At 38.2% G+C, this 22,401-nt stretch overlaps 1 protein-coding gene across 1 annotated transcript in view; it reads right to left on the reverse strand.

Annotated features, from left to right (window-relative positions):
• The window catches only part of LOC118699607 (chondroitin sulfate proteoglycan 4-like), a 37,134-nt gene that overhangs the window by 11,060 nt on the left and 3,673 nt on the right, over positions 1-22,401 (reverse strand). The window contains exons 2-7 of the mRNA XM_036403707.2: positions 20,562-20,725; positions 16,415-19,975; positions 15,093-15,563; positions 14,114-14,290; positions 8,058-8,256; positions 3,962-4,093 (exon numbers count right to left, since the gene is read on the reverse strand). Coding sequence (XP_036259600.2) covers positions 3,962-4,093; positions 8,058-8,256; positions 14,114-14,290; positions 15,093-15,563; positions 16,415-19,975; positions 20,562-20,725 — 4,704 coding nt within the window. The remainder of the gene's footprint in view (positions 1-3,961; positions 4,094-8,057; positions 8,257-14,113; positions 14,291-15,092; positions 15,564-16,414; positions 19,976-20,561; positions 20,726-22,401) is intronic.

A 22,401-nucleotide genomic window follows, 5' to 3' on the forward strand; every position in this document is an offset into this window, starting at 1 on the left:
TTACCCAGGTATTCTACTTACCATTTTAATAACATTTTATAAGATCAGCAGAGTTACTCTTTTTCTAGTTACCTTCTGGTTACAACTCTTCAACAGCTTTTTCAATTAAAAAGCCTATCAGTAGGATGTACCCACATTTTAAAAATGCAAAAAATGCAGTTCTCTTCAGCACATGTAATCGCTAAATACTGGCTTCTGCAAAAACTACCTGAAGTATAGATCAGAGCATGTATAAGAAGTTCTGTTTCTATATCACATGTCTAGAACCAAATTCAAACTCCAATGTTTTTGGTATTCCCAGTTGTGACAGGAGACATAGGTGATTTGACTCAGAGAAGACTCAAAACGGCAAAGTTTCTAGTGAACACATAAACCAAAATCAATTATTAACAAAAGTACACTTTATCAATGTGAAATAGGATTTTCATTAATAAAATTAAAACATAAGTACTGAATTAAACAAACTAGGAAGAACACCATGTAACAGAAGTAACAGCCTGAACTGAAATAATGCATTATTTATTAAGATAGATGGAGACTGAGTGATAACAAAATTCTTTTAATACATAGCATGACGCTAACCTTACTAAGGTTACTATCTTCTGTCTTAAAGATTATAAAGAGCTTTCTGGAGTTAGCCAAAGCAAGACAATTTTTGACACAGCTGGGGCAATAATTTCCTAGCTAGTAATTTCCTAAAAAAAAAAAAATCTGGCTTCTTTTTAATGCAGTTTCAAGGTACACAGTCAGCAAACTAAAATTTAAGCTCAATGATCATTTTAGAGGAGCAAGATTCCCATCATCCTATTCCCCCTGTATCCCCACTTCTACCTCCGTTTTTACATTTTATCTTCTCCTTGAGCAACAAGCTTTATAGGTTTCAATACATAATTTCAAAGACTATATGGTATTAAATATACTTGAAGTCTGAATTATCAATCTATCTCATACAAGAATAACACAAAATAACACATGTATTATATACATATATATGCCATAATATTCAAAAGGAAAAAACATTGTAAGGACAGTGAAGAATAGGGATGCTTTTAAAGCCATTATTAATACCAGGAGCCTGCTTGTTCACATCTGCATGTGCTCTGGTTCAAATAACAACTGATTTGAAACAGAGCTGTTATAAGATCTTCTGTCTCTTCCTGTTTTCCCATTTTTACCTTCCCGTGTCTTTCTGTGTGCACACTTTTTGAAAAGTGAAGGAGTCTCTCAGGTTGAGAAAAATTCTCCCAGACAATATTTAATTCAAGAAGTCTCCGTCCTCTACCCCTCCCTTCTTTTCCTTTTTTTTCCTGTGACAGGAAGGGAGGGAACCATGACCTTGTGCATACAGCAGATGTGGTCAAGAATGTACAACTTAGCACAACAGTTAATCAGACCACATAAACCTGCAAAGGCAGTTATTTGCACAACCTGCTAGTTATGCAAATCAGGCCTTATTGCCTTAACAGACTAGGACAAAGTAACTCTAAAACATGGTCACACTGTAGTGATGGAAGTTACTGCTGCAATTTTTCTTGACCATACCAGGGTACCACACCACTGCCATCACAGAGCATGGCCATGGGGAACAAGGGCATCTGTCACAAAACTCCCTCAATTCCTAGCAGACCTGACCTCACTCACTGAACTCCACAGGCTGAAATACAGTCTAGAGACACAGACAACACAGTCTATCATGCCCTTCTGTAAATTAGCATCCTCCTCAAACTTAACCTTCTCCTTCATCCACTTCTCACCTGAGAGTTGAGAACTTCCCTGGCACTCACAGTAGTTCTCAGGTCTGACACCTCAACAGGGAGAGGAAGGTTATTTGCCAGCCAGCAGACTGGGTGAAATAAAATGAAGTGAGAACACTGCCTGTGTGTTCCCAATCACAGAAGGAGAAATCACAAAAACCCCACCCAAACACAGGGGACAGGAACAGATAGAGGAGGAAGACACACAAGAACAGGTGACACTGAGTAAGGCCAAGCTAATCAATTCAAGTAGAGTACAACAGCATAATGTTGGTGCCTCATCATTTTGTTACACATTTTTACTGCCTACATTTAAGATTTGGAAAATGCTTTGGCATGAGCATTCTCCCTACCACTGCTGAAGAGTTATAAATCATCTCATCTACAGACTGATTTGACAGCTCTGCTTCCAATTAACTACAAGTCAGGCTTAACTCTCCTCAGAGAAACTCAGCTCATTTCTTTTTTGAGCAATTGCCTTCCTGAAGAAGCAAATCCTTCCACTGCACATATCTAGGATACAGTAGAAAAAACTAATATATCTAGCAGTCAATTTTCTGAGTATGCTGAATAAAACAAGCTTCTGTTAAAACAGAAAAAAATCTATGAATTATATAAACAGATCTGGTATACCCAACATGAAAAAAAGCAGTTCATGCTCTTATAAAATTGCAGAACAATATGCTTTAGAGAATAGTTTACACCCCGTCACAAAGACATGGTAAATTCTTCACAATAAATTCAATTTTTACTACCCCAGAGAGAAGATTTCTCAAGCTGGCTCAAAATTATCCCTTTTTAGTAGGGCTATAAAATCTAACAGGACACTGGCTGTTGTTTTTATATATAGTAACCATTTGGCACTCTAGTTGTTGTAATAGTCATCTCATGATGGCAAAGTACAACTGAAAGCCATATTGCTCCAGAATGTCTCTAAAAAATACCATAAAGAGAACAAGTGAAAAAGCTAGTAACACTTTTATAACATCTAAAAGGAATTTTGCTAACCCAAAATAAGTGAAAATGCAAGGAAAAAACTGCAATCTTGGATGAATACAGTTTGCAGTGCTGAAAGAAATACTGTATTTTATAAACGGAAGAACTGATTGACAGCCTAGAGACTTTGCCTTCTATGGAAGTATTAGGCATACTTTTCTTACAATTATCATTGGCTTAAGATAGAATTCCAGTAAATCCCTGTGCCCAAGGCAACCTTACACACCAAAATTGCAGATTAATAAGCTTTGTAAGTGGACTTATGTGAATCCCATTTATTTGACTGAATTAGAAGATCATGCTGCTACAATCTCATTTTTTGTTGCCTGTGTTTAAGTGTTTAAGTGGCTTTTGCTGCAAACATTTGTTTATGCAACTTAAATTCAGGAAGTGTAAGAAGACAAAGTGCTCCTCTTCCATATCCAATTAATAAATCAAGGTACAGATTACAACCTCTAGAACTCTGCCAATTCTTAGTATCTCTCTGATTCTACAGATCACATTCAGAGAAACAAAAAAAGAAGGCATCACAAACAAAAGTGTGATGCAAGATACTACTGAGAGAAAACTAATCTTTATTTCTCCTTTAATCCTGCAATAAATGTTAGATTCCTAACTCAATGAGGGATTACTCTTGCCAGTAAAGGAATAAATGGCTCTGATGAGACCTCTTAGCACATCAACTCCTTCAATGGTATGATTTCATTAAAAAATACTCAGCTGCTGAACCAACTAGCTACAAATGCACAAATGTGAATCAAAGTTTTCCAGCCTTCTGATTCCTCAGTGAGTCTGTGCTGCTGTCACGTGGTATTCAGAATCTCATGGCCACAATCTTCATTCCTCTATTGCTTTTACAAGGCACTATCACAACCTCCTAAATCTCTAAATATCTGAATGGAGTACAGAGATTTTAAACAAACCTAAATAGGAAATCTCCAGAGCTTAGGCAGACAGTGTTATCACATTGTAGTTGAACATTTCACTGCCAATTTCTATGACTCCAAGCATGCACGTATCAAAAGGTTAAAGACTGCAAAGCAAAAAAGCAGTATGCTGTTTGAGAAAACATTCACCCTTTTTTAAAAAACACACATAAATATTCCCAGCTACAGTTTTCCATAGTTTAGTCAGTTAATTATCTGACAAATAACTCTCTATTAGGCAATATTTTCAAGTGGACAAAATCATGACCATCTCAAAAAATCTACCTGGAAAGACTCCGAGCCCTTTGTTCACTTCAAGGCTAATGACCAGCATCTGAGCTGTGATGCTAAAAATCTGTCGGGGTGCAAAGTTCAAACCATCTGTCACCTGAAAGTTGAAGCCTCCAGACATTGTTCCTGTGGAAATCAAAACCATAAATTTATTCTTATATTACTCTGTCACACAAAAAACAAACATACACTGGACACCTTTCATTCTTGGCTACCGTGAAATATTGTTGAGGAACACATTCAGGGCAGGTAGCTCTGGGTGCAGCTGCAGTGGAGCTGTGCAGGTTGAGCTCTGGGTGGCCAGAGCCTGAGGCAAGCAGCCCTGAACTGCTGAGCCTTTGCTTAACAAAGGGCACTGGGACCTGCTGCCAGGGGACCAACACTCAGAGACATGGCAGGAGCTGAGGACTTCAGACTTTCGTGGCTTAGACTGCAAAGCCTTTTGGTCAGGGTCCCCTGTCAGGGGCTCCCAGCCAGAGCCTTTATTCTGTAGTTGCACAATAATTAAATTAAGGATAGAGGCACCTGAGATTCTGCTAAGGGAAGCCTGAAGTGAAGTCAGTGAGGAAACCTTGTTTGACTGTGTGTTGGGTATGTAGAGAGTCAAGCAGGGTTCACTGGAGGCACCAGATGAGAAAGGGGTTCCATCTCAACAATCAAAGTCTCGGGTGGTATCAGTGTGACTGCCAAAGTGACTCCCAGATGAGCAGACAAGAAAGTTTCCTTAGCAATATATCCAAGATCACCCTGAAAGCAACTTTTTATCAGAGCCCTTCTATCTTAATTACAATTAAATAAATTGATAATGCAATTAACACATTCCCCAGGAAGAACTACTGGCTGTTGTTTTCAGTGAAAGCCAGACACCCCTTAGATGTAAATCAGCAAGAGTGCCCCCTTCTCTTCTTCACTGACATGGTGGAGCTGAAATTTTAAACTTGGGGAAAAAATTACTCCAAAATGTTCAACTCCATTTATGTCTTAGGAGGGTCCAAAGCACTTAGGCAGTCAGATTTTGGCAAAGAAGGAATTTGGGGAGAAAGGTAACTTGAATGTTCTTTCGTTTTGTTTTACATTTAAAGGCCTGAATAAACTCTTGGGTTGTTTCTTTAGCCTCTTCACTGCACTTCAGCTTTGCTGAAGAAGGTATGTTGTCACAGCTTAAACTATTTCAGAGGTTATGTGTACTCATAATAAATGCACATTTTTCCCTTTAATCTTAGGACCTGTATGTACTTTGGCAGAAGCAATAGCAAAATAGCTCCAGGAGTCTGAGTGGATTCCTGTAAAAATACATATCTCAGAACTGACAGGCTGCTTTTAAGCAGAGGTTCTCCATGTTATTCAATTAGGTAAAAAAACAAAAAAAGAAGTGAAACATTAACTGCTGCAAAGAATTACCACGCTCTTGTATTTGCTTTGCCCAATTTAGCAATAAGATATTGCTACAAGAATATAGATACTAAAAGCCAGAGAGTACCACATACTTTCATGTAAAGATCATCATACTTTGCCTAACTATAAATTAACATATCAGAAGAATCAAATGTGTGTTCTGAGATTACAGTTAAAAATATACCTAGGAAATGCTCTTATATTAGCCAGACAGCTGAAGAAGCACTGGAAGATCTGATCATATTGCTTTTATTTTAAAAGTTTTTATTTTATTATATATTCTAACAAAAAAGAACCAGTTGCTTATTCAAAAAAGCATCTGAGAGTCTACTATTTGTACTAAGTTGAAAAATAACCCAAAATGAACCTGCTTATGCAGACTCTCTTGCTTTTTTTGGCTAAGGCAGGTCAACTGCTTGATTGACATAGACATTTTGTCATCAGCAGTCAGGAACAGAACTGCATCTTGAAGTTCTGGTTGGGTGGAGTATTTATCATTTTATCACAATTAATTTTTTAAAATGTGTCTGATCAGAGGTGATTAAAAGGACACTAGAAAGAGGGTTTGTAAAAGCTACACTGAGAAGCACAAAGACTTCATCAGCAACAAGAGTTCAATTTATTACTGCCCCTAAGAAGAATACTCTGAGGGTTTTAAGGGCAGGGCTCATACTGCAAAAGTGAGAGAGGAGAACCCTAGAGTGAAGCAAGAGTGAAAAAGAGAAGGAATTCTTATGCTGAAAGAGGGGTACAGAAAAGGGAAAGTGTGTTCTAGTTTTGCATTTACACTGGTGATAGAACAATCAGAGATTATGGAGGAAAGAAACAAAAATCCAAGGGAAAACATGAGAGAAAGAGGAAGATTTGCAACTCACACTACAGAATAAGCAGCAAAATGTAACTCATAAGGCTGAGCAATGTGAAGGGAAAATTGAGAGGTCTAATTTAGAGGCATAAAAGCAAAGTAGAGTAGTACTTTCACTTGCAGTAAAAAACACACTGAGAATGAAGAGTCATTGCCATGTACAGGTGTAAAAACTGCATACTGCCATGGGGAGTAGCCAGAGGATGGAAGAGCTGCCTCAGCCAAGAAGAACCTGTGCTTTTGGAAATGGTTGAAGTGAGTAGGAAGAGTAGACAGGGGTACTTCCAAGAGGAGACAAAGTAGCCAGCACACACTGTAAGACTGATAACAAGGAACAGAGGAAACATAGAGAAAAGGGATAAAAAGCTGAATGACAGCAACAACATAAGGAAAGGCCCCAGGTAAGGCTGGAGGCAGTAAGATGGGAGTAACAACTACATTTCCAGCAACAGGTCAAGATGAAGGAGGGAGGAAAACCACTGAACAAGAAATGCAAAGAAGCAAAATGACCAGAGTACTTTGTGAAGCACTGGAGACCATAAGGCTGAGCAGACAGCAAAGCCAGAGCAGCTGCAAGACCTGACACACAAGCCGGGTAATTTTATGTTACAAATTTACTCTACAACATTCCCACTCATTGGAAAATGAAATTTTCTGTTCTTTTCAGTTTTATTAATCAAGATTCACTCTCTAGGACTACATATGTGCATTTGCCCTTTCTGGAACACAGAGCAGATTAATTTCCCCACACTTACCCCTGTCCTACCATCATCATAGGGCTTCTTACATGTCAAAGTCTCCCTTGGAACAATTTAAATAGCTTGGCTCACTTCTATCATGCTCTTGAGCTTTTATTTCCTGACCAAATTATTTGAGCAGGATACTTACAGCTCACCAGCAGCTGATTGTAAAGCAATTTCAGCAACACATATGCACCTTCCAAGACAGTGCATCATAAGGCACAGTACTTCAGCCTCATGAAGACAGCACAAATCTGGAGTGACTTCTGCACCCAAGGGAGCACAGCCTGCCTCAGGGCTGGTAGGAGAGCAGTGTGTCTCTTCTATCTCCATCCCAAAACAATGATTTATTCCTTCTGTAGCAACTCCTTTCTTCTTTCAACTGAGGCAAGTAGTAATACAGCTGGAGCAGAAAACAGGTAGCTATCACCCTATGAAAGCCCTACCTCTTCTGGCTAGAACCCCACTGGGAAGTTCTTTCCTGTGGCTTCCCATTACTGCCACTCAAGGATGCATGAAGCTGCCCCAACTTCTTTATTTCCCACACATTCTTCCACATGAAAAAAAATCCCTGATCTCTAGCTCTGGACAATAAGAGAAAGAGTCAATGTTTAAAACTTAATTTTTTCAGAACCTGAAAGGGACACTGACATCACACAGATAAACCATAACTTCATCATCCATCACTGCACTATGGCAGGTATCTGTGAGACTGTTGGTCCATGAACAGCTCTGTACTGTAGCAAGACAGAAAGGCTTCAGGAAATTTTCGATCACAGGAGTCAAAAAAATGGATTTCCTATCTCAGAAAGGTGCATGGAAATGTTCCCCTACTGCAAAACTGCTTTCAGAAAGAAGGCTGCTATCTAATGAACCAAAAGAACATCAAGGTTTCTCAGTGAGCACACATTTAAATAGACATCTTGTTTAGTTTTAGAGATAATGTATAACCAGTGTATAGTACTTCACATAACCAGTGTTCCAAGATCTTTGTGACATTACAATGGGATCTTTGATGCATTACAAACACAAATATACTGAATAGGAGCACTATTCTGGTATCAGATGTGATATTTTTGAAACCACATACCATTGTGTACAAATACCAGCTGCCCTTTAATTATGTGAGCCTGGGTAAAAGTAAGGATGCTCTTGTTTGGAGAAGACTTCAGAGCCAAGTATCCATTGCTAGGTGGAGTAATAGAATACACCAGTTCTGATGGTGAGGAGTCCTTGTCTTCTGCACAGAGGTCATCAACAGTTATTTCTGTGACTGAACCCACCCAGACCTAGAAAAGCAAAAACAATTTTAAAAATAAATAAAGAAAATGCATACAAAAGCAAATTGGAACAACAGGAGACAAGGGATGGGGATGGATGACACATGACTCCAAGAAAAAGGAAGAATAAAGATTTGTGCTGTGCAACACTCGGAGCTATAATAGGTTTCCTAACTGTTCATCCAAATCTCTGATCACAGACTGGCATAGCTCATCCTGGCAAATAGTCTGTAAAATACGAGACCTTGAAATAATACAAGCAAACACACCCTACACCAGTTAAGAGTTTCAGACAGTTGGAGTGCAAGTGCTCTAAATTCTCAGAAACATAACAAAAATTGTATTATGATAACTGAGTCAAGGAACTGCTTTCCAACACATACACATGAATATTAGTGTCATGTATTTCACAGCAGGTAAGACACTGAGTATGTTCTACTTTCACCAGCAGAAAAGATGAAAGAAAAACAGCCTGGGGACAGCACAAACTCTAATACAAATGGAACAGTTCTTGTAGCTGCACTATTTTCTTCTAGTTGAATGCACCAGAGGCCCTTTTTTAGTGCACTGAAAACCCAGAGACACTTGGAGCACTCAGGGAGATGAAACAACCAATGCCTTCTCCAACAACAGCTGCCTACCATTTAGCAGGTTACAATTGCAGAAAAATAGTTAACTAGTTTTGAGAAAGATGGTATAAAAACCATTTTTTACTTCTGGTAAATATAAAGCTGGAGCACATTCTAAGCCTAATTTCAGAGGAGAGCCACGAGATTGATAAAAGGACTGGAGCACCCCTTCTATGAAGTCAGGCTGAGAAAATGGAGGCTGTTCAGCCTGGAGAAGAGAGGATTGTATGGGGACCTCACAGACACCTTCCAGTACCTGAGGGGGTCTACAAGGAAGCTGGAGAGGGATTCTCTGACAGGAACTGGAGTGCCAGGGCAAGAAGAAATGGGTACACTCTGAAAGAGGGGAAATTCAGTGAGGTATTAGGATAAAATTCTTTACTGTGAGAGTGGTGAGATACTGAAACAGGTTGCCCAAGGAGGTTGTGGATTCCCGAATTCTGGCAGTGTTCAAAGCCAGGCTGGATAAGGCTTCAAGCAGCCTGGTCTAGTGGGAGATGGTCCTGCCCACGGCAGGGGGAGTTAGATGATCTTTGAGGTCCCTTATTTCAAGCAGAAAGGACTGCCCTCTGGGTTTCATTCCTATCTGACTGGGTAATTTCTTGTTTGGAAAGGATAAGCAATGGCCTATTTTGTTCTTCATCTCTGCTGCATATATCTGGAAATGCAGACAGAAGTGCTAACAAAGAACAATACATATTTATCTCAACATGAAGTGAAATTTCTAAAATATTCACTACATCAATATCAATTATTTCCATACACAATTTATAACATAGCGTAAAATCTTAACAGCCTAAACCTTTAAATACCTCAGCTTGAGCTTCAAAACACACTGCATCATTCCTCCCTGTCTTCCTAGGGTCTAAGTACACTTAATAAATATCTGGTAGTAACATCACACCAAATGGTTGAAGGGGACACATGATCCTTAACAAAGAGCATTTTACCTCTACAGAGCCAAAAATCAGCAATCACAATTCACTAAGTATTAATTCTATTTTTAACATGAACCATGAAAGAAAACATTTTAAGAGACTGAAATTTGTGCCACCACACTTCAACAGAGGAAAGATTTGATCCTACATTGTGTCACAAAATATGTGCCATGGAAAAAGAGGTACTAAAATGAAGTTTGATTTTTTTTTCTAATCAGAAGAAGTTTGAGAAGTAAGTTTATAATAAAAAATACCTTTCAACTAACAAATAGTTATTTTCTCCCCTGAAATATGTATTTTGCTGTAACGTAATTACTAATATTAAGTTTTGATAAGGAATGGCACTTATGGCACAGAATGACAACTAACAGCACAGGGTGACTTAGTGAGTGGCACCAAATAAGCACATCAGTGTCACAGGTTTTGCACTGAGACATTTTAATTTGTCTCAGTAGTACTTGTGTAATTATTTTATGAAGAAAATAAAAGGTCACATACAGAATATGCAAAGAAATAAAATTATAATGGACACATGTTATTACAAATGACTCACTAACTTTCAAGTTATTTTCCTTACTAAAGGAAAAAAGAAATTAAATTAGAAATTTAGATAATTAGAAATTAAAATTTCTAATTATAGAAAACCGTTTTTTCTGTAATGTCAGTATTTAATTCTGTTGTCTCAGCACACTACCACTTAATGCTTTTTAAGTACTATACATGGCCTGCAACATGATCCTTGAAGAATGAAAGATCTAAGAGCTAAAAGAACCATAGGGAAGCAAACACTGAGAACACAGCAGAGTGTTACAAGTATATTATTTTTCATATCTGAGATCAAAATCTCCCTGAAGAGCACCATGAAAACTATATCTGAACCTCCATGATGTAGCATGACACTGATTTTTCATGGCCTAACATATTCCACAGGCATAGTCCAAAAAAAGGTTCATGACCTTGCTGATGTAAAATAATTTATTCTGCTCTACTTACAGGATTCAGCTCATCAGTATCTCTTGCATGCCACATATTCTACCAGACAGTCTGTATTCACATTTTAACACTTTAGAGAGCAATTTAGAGAAAACAACACAAATAATCAGTTTAAATTTGTGCTTTAAAAAAAAAAAAAACTAATTCTAGGAAAATATAGCCCTCTTGTGGCAGCAGAAGAATACAGTCATTTCATAGCATTGCCACCCATGTATTTAAACACGTATAATTGCAGCATATAATGCCAGAATAGTGATTTTCTTCAAAACATCATTTTTCCTTTACCCATTCCCATTTCAGAAAAAAGAAGTCCATAGAACCTGTGGAAATTTTAAGAAATTATATCTAAAATGCTAATAATTTAAGTTTCTAAATAAAAATACATCTCACAAATTTGTTGCAATGGAAAGTATTTAAATTAAATGGATTACAGAAGTTCTCAGGACAGTAAAACTTTCTGCATCTCAGATGTTATGTCATAAATTCTGAGCCAGAAAAAAAAAAAAAACCAAAACCAAAACACTTTAAACCCTCATTTACTTCTGCTTCCTAGAAAAAAAACAGAGAAAAATTCCCAAAATGGTTGGATGTCTGTCACTCTGAAACTCCCCCCACGGTGCTCATAACATTGATAGCAACAGACAAGGCTGTTTGAAGAAGGGATGTTATGGCTGTCTCTGAAGTGAGAAAGCTAGAATTAGACTCATTTAGCATGTGTGCACACATGCTAAACCCAAAAGTTTCTTGAATTTGGACAGAAGCCCAAAGGCCTAAATTAACTTCCACACGCCCACAGCAGCATCACTGGCCTCTTCACCTCTTGACATGTACTTCTTCACATAAGCTACTTCTCAGCAGCAGATGCCATATCCTAGCCTGTATTTTTAATCAATCAGCATTTCTTTCTGACTCTTTGTATTGCGATCTGCAAAATTTCTGAGGTCCTAAACTTCAGCCAACTCCAACAGTTCTAGTAGACTTCTGTTTTTACAGTAGTGGTCAGTCATTTTATACTTTTGTATACATTTCCAACCTTACAAAATAGATAAAAGAGCTACTGAGTTTTGAAAAGCAACATTGTCTATTATTCAGTATCTAACATTAGCAATGTTCTTGAGGAGCACAGACTGTTTGGCTGAACATGGAGCCAGCCACCATCACCCTACACAGGAATGCCCATCTCATCTCAATATTTAGGAGGACTAAGGAAAACCCATTTTCTTCCATCCACTGAGGATGTACCAGTTTGATTCGAGGAAGACTCATCTCAGCATTGTCCTCCCATCAGATAACTTGACTGCCAAATTTGTTTTAGATTGCACGTGAATCCACCATATGTGTACATAATGGTAGCCACTCAAAACAGATACAAACTTGATTTTTCAACAATAGCTTTTGCATGATTAGCAGAACCACAGGCACAAATGCAGCATCCCGGTTCTAGTACACAGACTGCCTCCCCAGTAGAAAGGACCAGCTCTGTGTAGGTGAAGCTTTGTTAATCCTGCTCTTGGGAAGCCTAGATTCACAGATATTTTTAGAAAAATCCATAAGCTGCATTGCAGTGCACTACACAGCCTTAGATCTTTTTAACAGACTGCAACTCCAGCAGTTCAATGCCAACAGTTTAATGCCAGCAATGCACCAGAACAGAGACCCCAAAAAACTTGGCTGAACACGGTGCTCTCTTCTCTGTGACTAGACAAAGATTGCTGCATGCTGTGCTGATGTCTGTAGAGTACTACTGTGATTACTTAAACCGGGGAAGACTGTGCTCTGTGCCACCCAAATGTTTGTTAATGCAGTCTGCCCTTCTGTCAGCATTCTCTGAACAGGGCAGGCTATCTTCTGTTGTGGGCATCTGCAGATTATCTGCTTCCACTGCGAAGCTGTACAATACTTACACCACAGCTAGTTTAAAAATTATGTATTTTCTCATATGAAAAGATGTGAAATATACAACACAAGGTTACCATCATCTTTAGGGTAATGCACTCTCCCTCTTCAATACACAATTAACTACATAAAATTAAATGCATGTTTTGGTACCACCCATTTATAAATTGCAACACAGAGCACTGGGAATGATTGGAGCTTCAAAATATCCTGCTTATCTTCTTTCAAGCCTATTCCTAAATACCTTCTCCATGTTAATGTCTTCCAGCTGGTTTACTGTGACCACTTAGCTGACCATGTTCATTTCATCCTGATTTTTGGAGTCACTTAATTTGTTTTTACTCATCAGATCTCAGATTGAAAGTCTTTACATGTGGGGAGGTTTTTAGGCACAGAGTCCTTACTAAAATGGTTCTCATTACTGACTGCTATCGTATCACAAACAAATACTATACCAATATGTCCTGGTTTAAATACTATACAAAAACAAAATAATTAATCAATCTAAAAATGCACTGAAACTGAAGTGACAGTAGTCACTTCTGTAGTGGTAGATAACTTTTCCAAGATCTGTAAATTAAAAAGTCAGATATGGTTATTAAGAGCTGAAGGTAGCTTTAGCTAAAGGTGTCTTTAAAATTTTCTTCAGGATTTTCTGGGGAGAAGGCAGTTAAAAAGATAACATGTTTTTTCTTAGCTCACAGTATCACACTGTGATATTGTGAAGTAATAGCTTCAGTGATTGGACTAATATTTTGATGACCCTAGATTTCCACAGACTGCATTATATTATTGCAACTTTTTAAAAGAAAACCACTCCTGCTTTAAGAGATACCCAACACATAATAAATTCTCTCTTGTCCCATCTTACTGGCATATCTGGACAAGAGCAGGCAGTAGAATGTACTTCAGCAGGTCTGACCCTTTAGTGCACTTCATGGCAAGAGGCATAGGGTTGGAAGGCTGAGCAAATACAATAGTGAAAAGTTGGCATTCTCATTCTCATCACTATTCTTGGTACTTTCCTAAGTTACATGTTCATTAACAGCCCTCAAGACACCTCGGCAAACAACACAAAAATATAACAAACCTCCAGGTGCAAGCCATCCACCCTCACAAGCCCTACATCAGTCCAAGAGACTTCACATAACATTAAGATTAAAAGAATGCTCATTCGGCCATCTAGATAAACTTTACAACAGCCAAAATAGTTCTCCATGTCTAAAATCTTCCTAAATACAAATAACCTATGCACTGCCTCCTTTCATTAGCATTAATTTCTCTAAACCCAAGGACTACTACATATTATACTAACTATCCTACCAGACATAAGTCTGTTAATGAAGGTGCATTAAATGGCATCAGAATTAATGGAATTATTTTAACACTTCAAAAGGTTGACAAACATACCTGAAGAATTCTGTTTACTTTTACAACAGGAGCTTCATCATTTACTGCAGTAACAGTTACAAACACAGTTCGGGGTAAACTCTGTTTCCACAACTCCGTGTTATTTACTATCACAGTAAAACTGTCCATCAGTTCTTCACTGTCATCATGAACATAGTAGATTAATTCTTGTTCCACCTGAAAAATATAACAAGCTGAAAAACTAAAGAGGCTAGAAGAAAATAAATGTCACATTGAAAAACATCCTAGTCATGGCTCTCTATTTATTCTATTAACATTTTGTTTATGATGTAATATCAGATTGTACCTCTATTTTTGCTCCATTCACAACAGTAAATTTTACTGCTCATCTGTCCATTCCTCTAGTCAGAATATCTTGCCAGTCTTGACATTCTTTCCTTCCTCCTGAAGGAAAAATGGAAATCCAACCCCACTATATTTAACAGTGTTTCCTGGAAGCTATAAACTGAACACAGTGCTAGTAGTAGATGGTGACCTATGATACCATCTTGCTTCTTGGAGCTGAATTACTGAAAATTAGCACATTGTGCATATAGTGGCTATCTGTGAGCAAAGAAATTACCTAAAAAATTACTTTTTTTCCCACTTTTCTACTTGTTCAATCTACATAGCACTTCCTCTGATCTTTTCAAAATGCACCCAAAGTCTCACATTTCCAGAGTGCAAAATCTGGAACTATCTACAACTCTGCCTGAATGTGAGTGGCCCATCAGTCTACTGTGGCTACAGTACATTAGTCTGTGCCAATAGTGCCATCAAGGAAGTGACGTGGTTCACCACAACGAGGCAGCCTCCCTCCCCACTCCAAAGACCAGACAGAAAAAACAGAAAGGTCTTTAACTCAAGGCCAGAATAAAGCTCAAACTCCTGTATCTCACTACCTCTCACAAAATCTCACAGCTTTCAGCAAAGCAAATAATTAATCAAGACTATGTCTAAGAAGATCTACAGACATTACCTGTTTTCTGGTAAATGTGGCTAACTTTATTCCAGGAACACGAGAATTTTCAACATACCCATGTTTTGGCTGCTCAGTTAAAATGAATTCACAGCTGAGTCCTGCAAAGTGTCTACTAGAAATCTTTAAATAGTCTTCCACCAGGGCTTTTGAGCCCCCTTCAAATACTGTAAAATTCTGTACTTCCAGTGGAATCATTCTGGGGATGATGTCTACAGAGATCTCTATTCCACTCACTGTTCTGACACCATTGGTCACATCCAGAAAAAAATGGTCATGTAGTTGGTCAGAAACTGTCTGCACATACTGAACTTTGCCCTCGTCGACATCTTGCTGTGTGAAGCTCAAAGCTGGCCTTTGGTCAGAACTGAGATAACTTTCTTCCGAGGAAAACTTCCGAATGTATCCATGTACTGGAAGCTGTCTTACTGTGAACACAATCTCAGATGGAGGACTATTTTCATGAACAACCTTCAATTCAAGAACATATCCCAAAATTATTCAAATGGAAGTGGGAAAAATTCTATAATTCTCTTCTGAATTTTTCACTTTTAATTCTGGGATTGTTTACCTAACTAAACTGGCACTTAGTTGGGTTACACAGTTCCCAAAACAATATAATACTTTAAGCAGACACATGTTAAATAAAGGTTGCATGGGAGCCATTTTGCAACCCCAAATATGTTTTGTAAGTTTTTAAAAGGAATGTACTGCATAATTACCTACTGGCCTCACATCTACAGATCCCTGCCTGAAACAAGGAATTCAGGATTTCAGCAACATGCAGCCAGAGCCCTCTCGTGGTGGCTTCTGGAAGGCTACACACAAAAATTGGGCAGAGAAGAATTAATCACACAGAAATGGCCTCAGGCTTGTGACTTATTTTTTTTTAAATTTTGGATGTCACTCTTAAACAATTTTAACTGGGCTAGCTCCAAATTAAATCAAAAAAACTCCTTTCTTCCTTGGCATTTCCCATCAGCTCAATTAAGACCAATTACATGGAGTACAAATAATTGTTACACCTAAAACAAAAATATACATGCAGAATCTCCAAATGATCATTTTCTTATGCACCAATATGTAAGAGAGTCAAAAACTATGGCCAGTATTTTCTTTAACATGATCCATTTTCCTTCCTAAAAATGGAAGCTTGCTAGTGTCAGTTTCTCCTGAACTAAGCACCCAGAATGCAGTCATATTAGCGGCAATCAAATGGAGTTAAAGAAGACAAGACACAAACTAAAGACACTGCCAACGGCTAAAAGAACTGAGGAAAACTTACTACAAGTTTGGAGGAATGGACAACACAGTTAACCTACTTGCAGTTTTCCTTTACTGATTTTAACTGGTTTTCCTTCTTCAACCAAGAGATTGTTTCTGTTCACAATCCTTGGTGGCTGCTGCTGACTTTCCAAGTACACGCGAACCTGTAGTCCAGCATCCAGATGGCCATCTCCAGCATGGACTGTAAAGTTAAATGTGTCAATAAGGTTGTTGCTGTCATCATGTCTGTAGGTCACATGTCCCTTTATCAGATCAAGCTGAGTAAAGGAATCCTTTAACACATTATTCACATATATTCTTCCGTATTTTGGGAAAGAGAGTATCTTGTATGTAAGTTCATGATCATTTCTTATGTCTTGGTTTGTAATAGCACTGAGGTTAGCTGTTGAAACAGTTTCTTCTTTCCCTTTTTGAACCAACAATCCTGTATTATTTACCAACTTAACATAAGGGTCGGTGGCATTAACTTCCAGAAGCAAGGAAGTATAGTGCTTGCCATCTGTCACAAAAAGCACAAAACGCCCAAAATCTGCACCATGGTGCATAAACAGGACTTGCTTTTGCTCCAGGTCCACTTGTTTGAATTGGAAGAGTCTATGCAAAGTATCATTTGTTAGCACCAAGTCCCCATTGGAAATACCACGTCTAGTATATAGCAACTGTCCATCATCAAAATCAGAATCAGGATCATGATAGCAAAGATCTGCCAAAGTTAATAATCGCTGCCCATTTCTCACTATGTCAAATATCTTATCAACTACGCGAACTGGCTTCTCATCATTCTTCAGTTGGATGGAAATATAGAATCTGATTTCTACTGACAAAGGTTCTACTTCTGGATCAAAGCTTGCCCCCTTTCCTGATTCTTTGCTGTAAGCTCTGACAAGAAGTTCATCAAACACGGTCTCAGAATCATCATGCACATACATAAGGCACTTATCATTTATATCTTTATTAGTGAAAGTTGTAAGATTGTCATTATTCTCAAATGAACCAGAAAAATTAGTAAGTTTTAATTTCCCATGCTTAGGAAACTGTATAACTTCATATTGGAAAGTTTTATTATCTGGTGTTTGCACAAATAGTTTTGTGCTTGTTATTAATTCTCCTTCCCCTTCAACAACATTAAGGCCATTGTTAGTCAAAATAATGTTTCGGAAATCTGATTTGATGTAGACTTCAAAGTCATAGAAATTTGAATCCAGATACTTTGTAGAAATGAGAAATCTAAATGAATCATAGCCTTCATGGTACTGGCTGATTAATTCATATGCCACTTTTCGATCAGTAATATCTTTTTGACTAAAGACTGAACCTTCTTTCAAAGGCTGGTCATTAAGCAGTATCTGTCCATTCTTTGGTAGGGACAGAAGTTTGAAATGAAGCTCATCTTCAGGTATTTCTAGATCTGCAATCACAGCAAACAGATTATCAGAATTCAAGTACTTCTTTTTTGATTTTTCAATTTCTAGAGGAGCATGTTTCAATAGATTGTACCTTAACCATTTCACTCTGATTGGAAATGTGTGCTCTTCACTGATTCTGTTTCCTATGCTAACTTTGAACTTAAATTGGTCGGTAATGTTTTCCAGCTGAATGTCCTTAAAAGTGCTACAGTATCTCACCCGGTTGCGCTGAAGAGAGCGCTGAGAAAAAGAGCTGACTTGCTTCCATACCCCCCTTGAATGCTGCCTTTGGACCTGACCAAAGTGAGGTGGCTCTGTGATCTCATACCATATCTCCAGTTCCTGGAGGACAGCATTTGTTTCAACTGCCAGATGCCTAGGTCTTATAAGAGCTGTAACACCTTGGAGGAGATTTATTCCTGAGTTGTTGACAACTCTGTAATCCAAAGGAACTGCCATGACACGTAACACAACAGTGTTGCTCACCTTTTCACCATCACTTGCCCTGAGAACAATCCTTGAGTTCCTGACACCTGTGTGGACAAAGAAAACAGTGCCTTTGTCTAAATCCTCATTAGAAAAGGTAGTGATAGCTTTTCCAGGATGCCTTGAATTTTCTAAAAATCCTGCATCTGCATTCAGATTTCCAAGCACTGAAAGTCTGAGACCCACAGAATCAGTATCTTCATCTAGAACCTTTATCAGGTCATTAGTCAAACGTTTCTTTGAGTTCTCTAAGAGAAGAAGCAAGTTTCCCTCAGGAAGTATGATCTCAGGTGCATCATTTACTGGAGTAACAGTAATGCTAAACATATGCTGCTCATTTCCTTGCAAATATGGAGGCACGATCTTCTCACTGCTGGCAGAAATGGAGAAATTAAAATAATCATAAGTGTCCTCAGAGCCATCATGGACATACAGAATCTTCCCTTGCCACACATCCTGCATAGTAAATGTATTTACCTCCTGCAATGGTTCAACATTCAGTTTCAAGTGTCCATGAGAAGGTGGTTTCTTTATATCAAAAAGAATTTGTGACTGATTAATTCCTAATTTCTGAAAGTCTAAGTTAACTTTAATATGCTTAGATTCAAGTGAAGCTTGTTCACCCTCTAGCACAATCAAGTTACTCAGAACTAAAAGGTGGCTTTTGTCTTCCTTGCCCAGAGAAATCGAGCTTTCATGGGAAATGGCAAATACAGGAGCTGCTTTCACAGGAGGGTTCTTTTCAGCTGTCTCTAAAGAAAGATTTGCTTTTAAAGAACTTGGCAGTTCACATCCAGCTGAAATGTCCTTAGTTACTAGAACATTCTTCAGTGATTTCTTTTCTGAGTTGGCTTTCAGGTTCCTTAAGCAGCCTTTGAAGGATCCTCCTCTGGCATACTTCCCAGATACTGAGATTAACTTCATCACTTCTGATCGTATGCTGTCATCTACCCCACCTACAAAGAAGGATCCCTTCAGAAGGGGCAACTTACTCTGGGGGGGTAATGACTTTTTCACAGTTTCTTCATCCAATGTTAGCTGCAAATATTCTGCAGTAAATTTCAGTTTGATGTAGTGCCAATGACTATCATTGACTGACCTATGAGAAGAAAGATGGGTTCTACTTTCATGTTTTCCAACATAAGCTTTAATTAAACCATCTTCCATTTCCATTGCAATGAAATCTCCTGCTTGCCCAGGCTGGTAAAGCAGCAAGCCACGTGCAGCTGAGGTTTGTAAAGCATACTCGAAGATTCCCTCGTTGTCCACATTCCATGAGGGGAAAGAAATATAGGACCTGGAACTGAAGAAACTAATAGGTTCTTCTTCATCTGCAAAGAATTCATCACTGCACCCCACTGAAACTTCATGGATGTTTTTGAAGCCAGGAGAAGGTCTCAGAGGCATCAGAATGTCTAACTGATTGAATAACACACCATCAATACACCCTCGGAAACTAGGTAGTGTTCCAACAAGGTAGGGAACATCAAGTTTACCAGTACCACCTATGTAGAAGCCATAATCAATGTTTAATTCATAAAGAATTCCAGGCATTTTTGCACTAGTTCTATCATGTTTATCAATTACCAATGTGACATTATCATGTTCATGATGTAGTTCAACAAGGTGCCAAGCCAAATCATTCAGCTGAGATCTTTGCTGAGAATGCAGTACTCGTTCTCCCACACCAAAGTTAATTCTCAACTGCAAGAGACAGAATTTTAAGTATAAAAATCCAAAATTATCTTTTTCACAATCATACATTAAGATATAGTTAACACATTAATTTTCATATATTTTCACACTAACCATATAAGTTACAAAATAGATTTGAAAAAATTAAATCCTAATAACATTCTGTGTTTACTTGTGATCACAGATGTTTGAATAACTGCAGAAGAAGCAATGGACTGCAATTCTGCTAGAAACAACAACTCCTGAGAGCCCAACTGAAACTGATCTTTCAAAAACTTACCTTACAGAAATACAATTACTCAGATCCAAGCATTTTCTGTAATGCTAACATCATCAAATCTGAAATTTTGTCTCTGCTGAACCTCATGCTTTGAACACAACGATCTTAATTTTAAGATCTAGAGACCTCAAAGGCTATAGAGATATAACTGTAAGAAATAAAAGCCATACTTTGAAATTATCAATTATATTAAGTGACATTTCAATTTCTCTGAACAGCAACTTGTTTAGATATCTTGTTAGAGATAACATGCTTAAGAAAAACTCTGATAAGCACAGGCTACACATAATTTTTAGCTACAGTTACAAAGCATACCTGTACATATCCTGAGCGCAGCTCCATTAAACAATAATCGGTCTTCCCAGCTGCAAGAAGAAGCAGTCCCTGTGGCTGGCTTGTTCGAAACTGCAACTGTAAGGATGTCTGAGGGGATGCTTCTGCCATGTTCAGCTCCACAAAGCTACCACCATAAAATGATACTGAAAGAAATAAAGGAAAAGAAATAGGAAACTCAATCACACACACACACACACAAAATCTGTCTTTCTCATTCATACCTCTATATATGTAAACAATTTATATTATTTTCTATATACTTATTCACGTACAAATGAAAATAAATCTCAGATATCAAATTCATCTGTCCAAGCAATTTAATAAGAGGCCAACGGCCATACCAGAGTGGACAAGGGATGAATACAGCCCAGTTTTCTTATCTCCAACAATGATGACTGGAATGGTAAGAACCATGCAATTGTACTGAAAAATTTTTTCAAGTATTCCTTAATTTTTGTTTGTTTGTTTCAGGTCTTTTCCTGAGCTTGTCACACCCAGTCTATTTTGGAGTTGCAACAGAATTTCTCTATGAAGTATTCCTCTAGTTTCTCTTTGGACATGTTCATCTACAACATGCTCTTACATCTCCATCAGAGACGATCTATGTCATCTCTGCAGGTAAGACCCACAAGTCTCCTGCCACCTGTGTCATTTTCAGATGTTTTCATACCTCTCTTCCAGGCATAAGGGCTGCTAGCAGCATGGAGCCAGCAATGGGGGCTTCTACGTGGGCTTTAGGCAGTCACAGGTGTAGGCCGTATACGGGAGCTTTGACTATGAAGGCTAGGAGGAGAGCTAGGCATGCAGCTAGACCTGATCAAGAAGAGTTTAATGTGGGGCGTTCCTCTTCTTTCCTGTATGCAACTTCCAACCACCCCACCATCCTGGTGGCCACCCACTCAAATCTGAACAAGCCTCCTTCATTGTCTTCTCCTGTCTTTTCTGCTCTGAGGAACAGTAACATCAGTAAGAGTTTTCATGTGACTGCTCACTACTTTTACCATCCCCATTATTGCTATTTTGAACAAGGCAACAGATCCAAAGACCAAATCCTCCAAAATTCTGCTGGTAACTTCTCTCTGACACATTAAAAAAATATATCAATCATCTACCACTCTTCCTATTTAATCAATTACTCAATATACAAAGCCCTGCACTCCAATAAATGCTAAAAAGCCTTTGGCAGCAAACTTTATAAGAAGTCTTTCGAAACTCTAAATCTTGGTCACCTTGCCACCCCCATCAAGAAAACTCCAAGGGGTTTATAAGGAACTTTTTAAAGATATCTTAAAGACTCCTTCAAAACTGATCCATCTCACTTGTGCATCTTTTATCATTTGTTACAATACCTACAAATTTGAGTTATGGATGTCAGGCTTACAGTCCCCTGGTAATTCTTGTTTTAAATATTAGCATAAAACCTGCCACCATCCAGGGAGTACCAGGGTACCAGGGAGTTTAAGCATGAGATCAGATATTACCCTTAGCAAGCAAGTCATTTCATCACCAAGTTCTTTTAGGTCAACACCTCTTCTCCCCTTCCACCACCCCAAAAAAGGAGTTTCAGTTTGGGAATCTTCCCAATTAGAAGTAAATGCCATTTAGTTTAGCTTCTCTGCAGCAGCCATGCCCTTTCTGAGTGCCTCTTTTATACTAGTAACTTCATCAACTGGCTGCATGGACCTTCTGCAGGGCTTTTGTTCTTGACGTACTTAAGGAGGACTTAGTAAAAGCTTTGATTCCTTCAAGCTGATCCTTGACCTTTTTTTTTTTCTAGACATATCTATTTTCAAATTCCATCTGCCAAAGTTTATGATGC

Source organism: Molothrus ater, chromosome Z (genome assembly GCF_012460135.2).
Source record: "Molothrus ater isolate BHLD 08-10-18 breed brown headed cowbird chromosome Z, BPBGC_Mater_1.1, whole genome shotgun sequence".
Taxonomy (NCBI): Eukaryota; Metazoa; Chordata; class Aves; order Passeriformes; family Icteridae; genus Molothrus; species Molothrus ater.